Raw genomic sequence first — 12342 nt, 5'->3', positions numbered from 1 at the left:
ATAGTGCAGAATGACAAAGGGCTTAAACAACAGCGATGTCATTAAGTAGACTAAATAATTTGGGAAATGTGTATGTTTCCAAGATCTGTCCTGATGATTACAGCCTGTTGTCATCTTACTCCCGTGATCTCTTCTTACCGTAAGTGATGTTTATAGTGTAGCCTTCTAATTGATGCTTGTTTTGAAGCCATGCAAAACTCTGAACTTCCTGCTAAATCATGATTAAAAGATTGCCTTGTTAGGTTTTTATATATAGTGTTAAAACACCTAGGTTTGGTGGTTATTTGTAGTTTATGGTAATCTCTTTTGTATTTTTCTCTATTTACTAAAGAGTAATTTCTCCCTAAAACCAGGTATGTCTGATTAGGTTATCCAAGAGACCAGCAGTACATTAAGTACTGTTAACACCCTTTACCCCTAATATATGAGGAATCTGAGTCTTGAAAAGTAAGGAAACTTGCTTGGGGCTCATTGCTAATAGGTTACAGAGCCAGATCCCAAAACTAGGCTGGCTGAATACTTTGAGCTTTTAACAACACTGTGTTCTCTTGCCTGGTGCTTACTAAAAAATAGTTTCCTTTTAGGGCAGTGAAAATACTCTAATACTATAATGAGGATCAATATCATTGGACATTTATCTAAACCCGTTACATACAGGATACCATGTATGAACGCCTTATGTTAACCATGGACTTGCTGTGATTTTGAGATGCCAGTGCAAGTTCATCCTTGGTAAAATTTTTAAAAAATGTACCATTCTGGTCAATGATATTGCTAGTGGGAGAGACTATACATGTGTGGGAACAGACTCATTAGCCTCAAGCCCACCCTTCCTGTGTGAATCTCTGAGAGGTGCCTGTGTCTTTTGTGCTTCCTGTTTGTGGTAATCCACACCCCGCTCCAGCCCCCGCCCCGACCCCCACCACGCCACACAGTTCGTTCTTTGGCTATGAGCTTCTTGGTTTTCCCGTCCTTCCCGCTTTACTTAGTTCTTCTTCTAGTTCTTGGCTTCTTGTGCTCTTCCCTGATTGTTTTTGTCTGAGTGATCACAGTGCTTCGGGGGAAGGGTGCCTTTTCTGTTTAGCTATTGGACATCTCCCAAGCCTCACCATGTTTATTAAAGACAATATCAGACCAATCCTGGCGACAGCTTTGTTCACACATCCTATGGGTGGGACGCTTCGGAAGGATGGTAGCTCACCTGCAGAGGCCTGGGCTCAGTAGGTCTATAAAGGAGAGGCTCTGAGAAGACTCTCTGTGTTCCTTTCCTAGTTGGCCTGCTGCTGTGGGAACGCTGGCTGCTCCTACTGCTGTGGCCCCAAGGTCCGTCAGTCCCGGAGTACCCGCTTCATGTACGCGCTCTACTTCATCCTGGTCGTCATCATCTGCTGCATCATGATGTCCAACACCGTGGCCAACGAGATGAGGGAGCACGTGAGTCAGCCCCTTCCACTCTGCCCATCACCAGCAATGGTTAATGAGGGGGTGTGGGAAGCATTCAGTGTAGAGCATGGGGCCCAGCCACCCAGGGTGGTTTGGGGTTATACCTGCTCTTCCTGAGCCTTGCTGAAGTCTCTTCAATGCTTTCTCTCTAAGCGGGCAAACCCTTCCCCATCTTGATCTTTAGTGGTAGGTCAGATGCCTTCTGATGCTTTTGGTGGAGAAGATTGTGTGTGTTGTCTTAGCTTTGTTGATGGCTGTTCCTGATGGGATGTGTAGTCTTTCCCTGTAGACTTCTGTACTTTTCCCTTGTCCTAAGGATGACTGCCAGTGTCTCCAGTCACAGCTATTATATAAACACTTAACGTGGCCAGGGTGGTAAAGCCCAGACCATCCCACACATAATGAGGAGTGGGCTAAAGGGCGGGTTTTACTTTCCTGGACATGTCACTTGTAGGGTGGATGTTTCCAGGGTTGAAGGATGGATTTTCTTCCAGTCATTGCCTGGGCAGTATCTGGAAGGTATCCCTAGTATGTGATTCTGAGAGAGACACATATAGGACCTTTTTCTGGAATTTCCTCATAATGGGCCTGATGGTAGGGGGTTGAGTTGGGGATTCTGAGGGAGCCCAATAAATAATGCCATCCTTCCCTTCTCAGGTTCTGAATAAACTGACAAAAAATACTACAATGTCAGCAGGTAGATACAAACATCACTTTTATCCCCCAAAAGCTGGTATAAGACAGCATGACTCATATTTGCAAGGAAGTGGGCTTCCTACTACTGAACCCCAAAACGAGTCAGACTTAACTCACCTGGGGACCCCACCTGAGCCAGGGAACACTTCCTCTGCAGGGGCACATTTGCTGTAGGCGTGTTCTCTGGGGGCAGCTCTCCTCGGAGGGAACGGGGGAGAAGAAGAAAGGCTGACCAGCCAGACCCCATTTGCCCCACAGGCTTAGCACTTAGCACTGCATCTTCCAGGGGCCCATACCCATCTTCCCTTGCCCAAAGGAGCAAGGTCAGACAGTGCCCTCCTGGAACCATGGAGATGGTGCCACCAGGAGCAACTCCCAAGGAAGTATTTGTTCCCCCCAACCTTAGGCTGCAAGTGCAGACTATTTTAAATGTACTCAAGGGCTTCAGAAAAACCATTTTCTTAGATGTAGTTGTTATAGTCTTACCCATTAGTTAAGGTAGGCCCTTGGAAGTTTTCTGTAGGGTAAGGCTCTTATTACTGGTTGTATGGTCTGGAATATATTAGAACTAATGTCAAAATTTGTGAAATTTAGATTCTTCTCTGATTGCTTTAAACATGGATCTCTGCTCAATAAAGCCCTGCATTGGGAGCTATGGGGCCTTCAAACTTGAGAGAAAAGGAGCTTATAACTCAGAAGGCTGGTATAAAGTCTCCTGAGGCTTAAAACCAGGTAGAAATTGTGCCATATGAGAGGATACCTGAAGTGCTGTGAAGTTAGGCAGCAGGGAGACCAAGGGCCAAGGCTGCCTTGCTTGACTGCACCAGGTCCTGCTATATCTCAGGTGAGACCAAGGGCCAAGGCTGCCTTGTTTGACTACACCAGGTCCTGCTATATCTCAGGTGCGTTTGCCACTCATCTCTTCCTCTTACCATGGCTTAATCTTGAATGTTTGTGATAAGAAGTTTGAGAGGAGGAATATTTGAAACAGTAGATGTAACTCTTACTTTGATTACTTCTGCTTTTCAGGTAACTTAATGTTCTCCTTTTAAATGAACAGGCATTGGCTTAGGGGCCCCGCATGTCACTCTGGGAGAAATTGCCAGTGTGTCCATGGGACGCTTAAGAAACTTTCAGTCTCTGTAAATTAGGCTTTGGATCTCAGAAACACAATCTCTTTAGAGAGAAACCCATCAGAAATGTTACTGGAGGTAAAGCTAATTTGGGAACGAAGGGACATATTTTAGGATGTGAGTTTAATAATAATAATTTGTAACATTTGATTGCCATCCAAGTAACCTACCTCATGGAACAGTCCTCAACAACTCCAGCCAGTATTAATGGCTTCTGGCTGTTTGCAGAACATTTAAGAAACAGAAGATTTGGTTGTTTTTTTTTGTTTTTTTTTTTAAGAAAAAAAAATGGGAGTGAGAAACAGAAGGTGCTGACCGATGTGGCTAGGGAAGGCTTCATGAAAGCTGTGACTTGTGTGATGAGTGTTTCAGTTGCTAATATCTGTTGGGTGATACCATGTGCCAGGTTTTATTTTAAGCATTTTACCTGAATCATTTCAGTTCATCACTACTGTACTCAACCTGAGCAACAGGTCCTGCCACTCTCCCTGCTCTACAGATGAAGAAACTGAGGCTTGGAGTCACTTATGTACCTTGCCCAAGGTCTCCATCTCCAAGTGGTGGAGCTGGGATTTGAACCTAGGCTGACTGAGTTCTTAGTGACTAGGCTCTGTGGGAAGAACAAGGACAAGACATGTGTAGAAGGACAGGGAGGAGACATGGGCAAGTAAAGTGACTTGTAGGAATTTCAGGGCTAAGGTGAGGCATTTGGCTATGGTCTCATGGCAAATGGGAAGCCATTATAGATTCTTGAGTAGGAGGCTGTTGCCATAGAAACAGGCTGGGCTACTTAGGGAGGCGGGGGCAGCAGTGGTGTGTGTGCAGAGCAGAGGGCGGAGGAAGGGAAGGGAGGAGGGAAGAGGCAACCCTGACTCCTCACAGAGGCTCTTATAAATGTTTCTGTGCTTGTTCCCTGAATGTACTTATTTGAAAATGGTTTGGCTGGGCTTTCTGCATAGGGAATGAGGCTCCCGTGGGTGAAACCAACCTTTTTCCATCTCTGAAGCCTCACAGGGTTGGCCAGCTAGCTGGTCACAAAGTCAGTTTGTTTCTTGGCCAAGGGAATAGAAGCTGACTTCATCCTCAGGCCTTGCTTGAGGGCAGGCACTGAAAGGTCCCCTTGTGGGGACACACACTAGGCTTTGCCACAGTCCTTGCCCTCTCTTAGCTGGCCTGTGGAGATGTCGGAGGATGTGAGAGAAAGAGGGGAAAGCACGTATCCTTTCCCCAGTCCGGATGGGAGCGTGTAATTGCCTCCCACCCAGCAGCCCTGCCTTCGTGTGCAATGGCCAGGGCTCTGTCCAGAGCCTCGCAGGCCTCTGGTGTGAGGGTGAAGGGCACCGGGCAGCACCTTTTCCGTTATTTTCAGTTTTCGCCTTGGCTGCAGAGCATGGTGGGTGTTGAACTCCGAGCAAGAGGGAGCTGCCAAGAGCTGCTGGGCCAGACCTCGTCCTTCCTCTTCTCACTGTTTCTGCAGACCTGTGGAAGTTTTGTAATCGAATCCTGCTGACCCTCAAAGTCAGATTCCCTGGGGGGTTCTCAGGCCCTTTGCTGGATCCGCAGGTTGGGAAGTCTGTTGTGGGGTCTGGAGCTTCTGCAACAGTGCGAGAACTTCTCGGGTATAATTGTTCTCCAGTTTGTGGAGGACTCGCCAAAGGGCTCTTGGGTGGGGCTAATGGCGACCTCCTCCTTGAGGACGAATGCCACGTGCCACGCCTCCCAGGACTGCTGCTGCTCGTGCCCTGGCCCTGCGGCAGGCCGCTGCTGACCTGAGCCTCCGCAGAAGGCCCTCAGATGCAGGCAGGTCTGGCTCAGTCTCTTGCGGGGTCACTGCTCCTTTCCCTGGGTCCTGGTGCGCACAAGGTTGGTGTGTGCCCTCGTAGAGTCTCTGGTGGATATGAAGTTTGATTTTAGACGTGATTATGCCCCTCCTCCCATCTTGCTGGGGCTTCTCCTTTGCCCTTGGTTGTGGGTTATCTTTTTGGTGGGTTGCCACATTTTCCTGTCAATGGTCGTTCAGTAGCGAATCGCGATCTTGGTGTTCTCCCAGGAGATGAGTGCACGTCCTCCCTTCTCCCCGTCAGGAACCTCCTCTTTCTCATGAGCACTCTGATTCTGCCGTGCTGGTTGACCTGGGTGTGATTTCTGTCTTCTCCTGTGAGCATTTTTCCCATCTCAAAACGTACCATCCGTTTTATTGCAAGTCATCGTTGTCAGTAGCTGTGTAATTCACTCAGAAATAGTCTTGAGACACTTGATGCCTGTGGGGATTAAAGACCCAGTTTAGAACGTAGGAGAACAACTTCAAAATGGGTGAGAGATGTAAGCCTTCTGCCCGGCACCACCAAATCAAGATGCAGCTTCTGTGTGGAGGGATGCTGACCCTGAGGTTTGCGCATCCTGGGAAGCTGTGCAAAGGAAGGCTGTTCTTGTTTCTGGTCGGGTAGGAGCTCTGAAGACTAAGCCAGTGCTGGAAAAGGGAGGACAGGGTATATATGGCCCTTGGGGCTGCCTCCCTGTGAGCTGTGTGCCAGGTCCAGGCAGGAAGAGCCCGCAGGCCCCTGCACTGAAGCGTCTCAGATCCGTCTTCTCCAACCCGTGTTCACTTAGTCCCCAGGCTGACTCATTGATGGGGTGGTAGGTGGTGCCTGAGATGGCTGAACCTTTGTGTCTTACTTTTTTTTCAGAGCCAAAACACATCTTCCATATTGTGGAAGACCGGTGTTTGTGTTGTTGTAGTGTGTGTGGGTTTGCTTGAAATTTAAAATTTGAAGAATCGTTCCTTGTATTGAGAGGAGAAGCTACTATGGTCTTTGGTTTTGATAGCAGCGGTTTTCTTGGTCCCTTCCTTTGTTGTAAAAAGTGTTAACATTTTATAGTCTTACTTGATCTCTTTTGGAGACATGTTTTGCTTTATATACATGACTTTCTGCTGGTGAGTTTAGGTCATTTTCCTCTGAGTAGGAATGTGAAATTGTATCCTTCCTATGATTGGATGAAAAGAGCATTTTGGTTCTTTTCAGCACAGGATGATAATGTAGGCAGAAAAGGAAGGCTGGATGAGAGCCCAGAGGTGAGGGGCTGCCTCCGGCTGCAGTTCCTCAGTGTCTTAAAAGCAGCTTCTGAATCCCATTCTTTCCCTGGACTTGAGAAAAGCCAGCCCCAGCCCCACCCATTAGCCAGGGCCACACCCAGAGATTTCAGGTGCCCCCGAAAACCTCCTAGCCCAGGAATTGTTCGTTGGTTTACAAGCTCTTCTTGTTTGGCCTGCAGATGTTTTTTGTAATGTGCAGTTGGCTGCCTTTAGAGGGCCAAGCATGCTAGCTCACTACAGGCCCCGTCGCTGGATGCTTACCTCCATCCTTACTTCTTGTTCCCAAGAAAGGCATTTGGATGTGCATCTCCTGAAACAGCTTAAGCTCTGAGTTTACGAGTTTGTGCAAAGGCTTGTATGTATCAGAATGGACCCCAGGCTCGTTGCCCAGCCTGACGAGGAGAGAGGTTGCTGAGTGTGCTCAGTGGTCTGTGCGGATCTGTGCGCACAGGCCCAGGCTGGACCCGAGAAGCCCCTTCCTGCCGTGGCTCGTCTGCCCTTGGCTTGCTGGAACCTGACGATTTTATCCAAGGAGCCATTTAGAAATTGTCCTCGTCACTTTGGTCCAGTGGACTCAGTGGGCTGCTCAGTCTCAGGACCAGTGTGGGGTGGAAGTGGGACACTGATGGGATCTGAATCTGGCCCCCTTTTCAGTTACACTTACAGGTTACAGGTTATGACTGTAACCTGGGAGTGTAACCACCTTAAACGAATTTTAAGTATATGTTCTAATCACGATTTCTACAGTTATTATGCAGTGTAAATTTGCTAGGGAAGGGGAACAGGGATGGATTGTTGAGGCTGCCAGCTATGGATTTAGGCCCTTGGAATGGAGATAACAGGATGGGCTTAAAGGATTTTTCTCTATTTATTCAGAAAATCCAGTCTCTCTCAACACATCCCTAGAGGTGATATATAAATTATCTTTGGCCTGTATTTCCCAGTCATTTTCACTGTTCATTAGAAGGAGAAGAGGATGTGTTAATGGGAAATTCATGTATATTAGCTTTATTAGCATAAGATTATTTGGAAGCAGATAGATGAAAATGAAATAAAGAAGTACTATTTATAGCCAGGCTTGTTCCAAGCCACATCCGTATCTGGAGATTCCCCCCTCCCCCCAGCCTCACCCCGGGCAGTGAAGAGGTCACGTCCTGGCATGATCCTTTCCCTGAGGCGGTGCTTTCATTTCTGGCTTTGGTTATTCACATTCTAACTGGTCTGCTGGTTGAGGCACGGTTTTCTCAGGACAGGACCGGGATCCTGATAGATCATCCTCCCCACTTTTTCCAGGTCCAGTGCTGACCATATACTTCCCCACAAAGGTCATAAAGTGTTGGGTTTCCAGTCTGCTGTCAGACAGTCCTGCTTCAGCCCCCCCAGGCTTCCTGATGTCACATTCCAGTTCTCTTATTTAGACTTGGATTGCCCTCCTGTCCCCGGCTTCGCAAGTTCACTTCCCTCAGACTTCGTTCTCTAGATAACTATCCCCATGGGCGACCTGAGGATGTTGTTGGAACTTGTATTTCTCCCAGATGGTACTCCATTTTCAAATTCCGGAGTCCCCACAGGCTGTAGAGGAACACAGAAGCTACATGTCTCAGAGAAAAACTTAGATTTCAGAATGCTCTCCTGAGTACACCTGTGGTCAGTTCAGTGACGTTTAGCCAGCTTTGGTGGTTCCTAGAGTTGACAGAGCTTTGATCCACTATGTTAGAGATGCTGAAATTCAGTAATGAGCTGTTCTACTTTTTATGTGTAACCTGCATTATTAGGAATATAAGAGCATTAGGGATAGTATTGTTTTGGGGAAAGCCCTCCTGTTCCTGGTCCCTTGCTAGTCATAGGGGATTAAAAAAAAAAAAACAACATGAAACAAAGTTACTAGGTAAAGAACCTAGTTAAAAAGATAATCAGTTCAGTTCAATCGCTCAGTCGTGTCCGACTCTTTGCGACCCCATGAATCGCAGCACGCCAGGCCTCCCTGTCCATCACCAACTCCCGGAGTTCACCCAGACTCACGTCCATCGAGTCAGTGATGCCATCCAGCCATCTCATCCTCTGTCGTCCCCTTCTCCTCTTGCCCCCAATCCCTCCCAGCATCAGAGTCTTTTCCAATGAGTCAGCTCTTCACATGAGGTGGCCAAAGTACTGGAGTTTCAGCTTCAGCATCATTCCTTCCAAAGAAATCCCAGGGCTGATCTCCTTCAGAATGGACTGGCTGGATCTCCTTGCAGCCCAAGGGACTCTCAAGAGTCTTCTCTAACACCACAGTTCAAAAGCATCAATTCTTCAGCGCACAGCTTTCTTTATAGTCCAACTCTCACATCCATACGTGACCACTGGAAAAACCATAGCCTTGACAAGACAGACCTTTGTTGGCAAAGTAATGTCTCTGCTTTTCAATATGCTATCTAGGTTGGTCATAACTTTTCTTCCAAGGAGTAAGCGTCTTTTAATTTCATGGGTGCAGTCACCATCTGCAGTGATTTTGGAGCCCAAAAAGATAAAGTCTGACACTGTTTCCACTGTTTCCCCATGTATTTGCCCTGAAGTGATGGGACCAGATGCCATGATCTTCGTTTTCTGAATGTTGAGCTTTAAGCCAACTTTTTCACTCTCCTCTTTCACTTTCATCAAGAGGCTTTGATGGGGGAAAAAAAAGGGGTGCAGCTTCTATTTATGTCTTCTCCCCAGTGAAGAGACAGCATTTACTATGTGGTGTTACATGTTACACAGAGAAAATATTGCCCTCTTTTGACAGTATAATTTGAGTAAAACATTGTTTCACAGTGGCAGAATCTTCCATTATAATCGTAACCAGTCTCCTCTTTTGACAGATGAGAGGGGTGGCGCAGGGCAGTGAGGTGGCTTGTCCAGGGCGTGACACCAGGTAGCGCTGGACGAGGGCCCGGGACCGCTGGACCCCCCGCCGGGTGCCTCGCTGGCCTGTTCAGCCGGGTCTGGTTGTTGCTGAGACGTTCACAGGAGCGGCAGGAGAAGCCTTAGCAAACACCCTTCCTCATGATTCCTGACCTTCCTTCTGGGCTTATGACGAGGGAGAAGCATTTCCTCTGGAAAACATGGGCCTCAGCAGCTTCCTTAGCTCACCTTCCCCACCAGCCTCTTTCCCTCCTGAGAGCCAGCAGCTGGGCTCCAGGGACGACAGTTAGTTTGAAGTAGAAAATAAGGGTGACCGCAAATGTACTATTTACTTATGCGGTGGCTTCGCATGTGAAACAGAACCCACCTTCAAGTTGTGTTTGGTGTGACCATCTTTTCAAAGTAAACAGCAGCAGTGAAAAATACTCTGCTCTGGTCACAAACACCATGTAATTTGTCCCAGCACAGCATGACAGGTATTCATGCTCAGGCTGGGAAGTCTGGCTCTTGCTCTGATTTTGGTCTTTCCTGGTTGAATGTTAACAGAACCTTGTTACTGAGACCTTGCAACAGGTGTTGCTGTAGCGTATTCAAGTTATAGGGAGCAGAACTCTATGGTCTCAGCTGGTATTTTCTGTTTTGTGTTAGAACAAGTGTTGACTTAGTACCCCCCGGCCCACCCCTCCAAAAAAATATGGCTGACCCAGTTATCTGATTCTGGAGTTTTTTTATTTTTTAAATTCAGCTGAGATAGAATGCTTTCCGAAAGTCTTCCTTCTGAACAGCTGCCGAGTTCATTGTACGGCTGTTGTTCCTTATATGTGTCCAGCGGATCAGCCAGCATGTTTCTGAGGTTTAAGGTTGGTCTGGGCTATTGAACTTCAAGTTCTCTATAGAATACAGAGGGGGATTTCTCACTGTGGCCTGATCACAGTTAGCCAGGGGTGTGTTGGCAGTGAGATTCCATCTCTTAAATCTTCTGGGTCCCCTCCACTCTCAGTTGGGTGACTCTGGGGACACATGTTTCCAAACAGTTTTATCTTCGGTCCACCTTGCATCCAGACGTAACACCACCCGAAGAAGACCATTCCTGTGGTCCCCCCCCACATCCGTCGCTTCTTTCGTGGCTCAGGCCCCAGCCTTCAGTACTCAGTGAATGCGGAGAAATGATGGTGGGAAGCAGGCTGGTTCTGCAGGCAGTGATGTGAACTAACGTGAAACCCTGCTGAGAGCCTTTTTGAGTCTGAACCAAAGACAAAGAGGTTTGACCCTTGTCCAGTAATAATGAGCTCCCCAGGAGCCAGAAAACAAGAAACAATAGCTATTGTCCTTTGTCTGGAGGATCCATTATCCAGAAGCTTTGGGGGAGCATCGGATGTTAATAGGATCTCCGTTTCAGGGTGCATCTCACTGTGGGCGAGGGCGATGAGATGTGAGAACTGAAGTTTTCCTAACCCTTTTTTTCTGTCATCATCAAAAGCGTCTGTTAAGCAACAATCTGCAGAGGCCTTGACGCTCTCTACAGATAAACGGGACAGACAGGGTCTTATGGCTGGAAACAGCTCTGTTGTGACGGGGCCAGAGGCACAGACAAATGGCACAACATTAACAGTAGCCTCGGATTGCGGTGAGCAGCAAACGTAAATATTGTGAATAGTTGAGTCTTGATAACCGTTTAAAAGACTGATCGTGTTACTTGGTTAAACTGTAATCTGAGTTCTTGTTTTTTAAAAAAATCTTTTAAGTCATGTAATTGATTCCTTCCTCCCTCCCTCCCTTCTTTCCTGCCCATGTGAGTGCCAAGCACTGTGCCAGGTGCATGGGATGCGGGCGTGAGAACGGGGCCTCCTTATGCACTTTCCGTGTGTGAGGAAGGCACCCCAGCATCAGGCCACATGTGTGCGTGGTTGTGTTTGAAAGTTAAAAATATCTGAATTCCATTAGTGATTATTGGAGATGGTGGTGTCAGCTTAGCGCTCCCTTCTGTTGACCTCTGGGGTCACATCAGAACTCAGGAATGCTTTCTCCCTATCCTTTTGTGGGAGAACTGGAAGTCTAGGTGAGGTGGGAGGTTTGTAAAAGGGCTTAGAGTGTTTTGCCCTCTAAAGCAGGGTTGAGCTTAATCACAAAGAGGGGTTGGGTATTTGAGGGAGGTGGGGGGCAGGGGAAGGCGAGGTTGTGGTTTTTAAATTTTAGTGAGGCTGTTTCTACAGTCTTAAAATTAAGTCTAAAATTATGTCTTGCAACACGCCGGCTTTCATCAGTGTGGGTTTTATTTTTGGTTCCACAAGTCGTGTTTGTATAACAGATGTGAGGGTTTTTGTTTTTTTTTTTTTCCTACTATGTGGGTTTCTGACCCACAGAAAAAAAGCTCTGAACTCAAAGACATGTCCTCCACCACCCCTTCCACAAAGCTTTTTTTTTTTTTTTGTAGACAGACAAATTAAACCCTTAAGCTGTAGCCCTGAAAATAGCATATGGCAGATGAACAATTTAATTCACTTAAAGCACCAAGTTCCATTTGGGGGGCAGCAGGGTGTGCTCTGGAGAAGGCAGGACACTCGGGAGAACCGAAGGCAATTGATCACGACCAGTTGAGCTGACTGCCTGTCTGCTGTTCCTTTGACTGTTGATCTGTAGAGTAAGTCATCACCAGTTGTCATTTGCCTTTGAGATGCTAATTTACACTTCAGCAGTTAGCACAGCTCCTCAGCTCTACTTCCTGGTCCTGGGCTGGGCAAACCTTTCCTGTAAAGAGCCAGCTAGTAAACATTTCAGCTATGAAGGCCCTGTGGTCCTTAGCAACTACTCAACTCTGCAGCCAAAACAAAATACCTACAAATGAGCATGGCTGTGTTCCAATAAAACTTTATTTACATAAACAGGAGCTGCCTGGTTCTGACCCACAGGCTTTCCTTTGCTGTGCTGGCCCATGGTTGACCTCAGTGGCCCGGTTTGTGTCCTACGCAGTTCTTCTCCCCTTTCCCTAAAGGGGAAACTTGAATGGGCTAAACTTTGTGCTGAGGGTCCTGGAGCTCCTGATTAAGTTGCAGATACCAGGCTGTATGAGCCATGTTCTGGGTTGACTAGGCA

The 12342-nt window shown here is 47.3% G+C and overlaps 1 protein-coding gene across 2 annotated transcripts in view; it reads left to right on the top strand.

Moving 5' to 3' along the window:
- SERINC5 (serine incorporator 5) overlaps positions 1-12342 on the top strand; it is a 109241-nt gene that overhangs the window by 52842 nt on the left and 44057 nt on the right. For both annotated transcript variants that reach the window (XM_070377273.1, XM_070377274.1), the window contains exon 2: positions 1273-1434. In XM_070377273.1, the coding sequence (XP_070233374.1) occupies positions 1273-1434 (162 nt within the window). The remainder of the gene's footprint in view (positions 1-1272; positions 1435-12342) is intronic.

Source organism: Bos mutus, chromosome 10 (assembly GCF_027580195.1).
Source record: "Bos mutus isolate GX-2022 chromosome 10, NWIPB_WYAK_1.1, whole genome shotgun sequence".
NCBI classification, from domain to species: domain Eukaryota; kingdom Metazoa; phylum Chordata; class Mammalia; order Artiodactyla; family Bovidae; genus Bos; species Bos mutus.
This window is presented reverse-complemented; position numbering and strand designations above follow the sequence as displayed.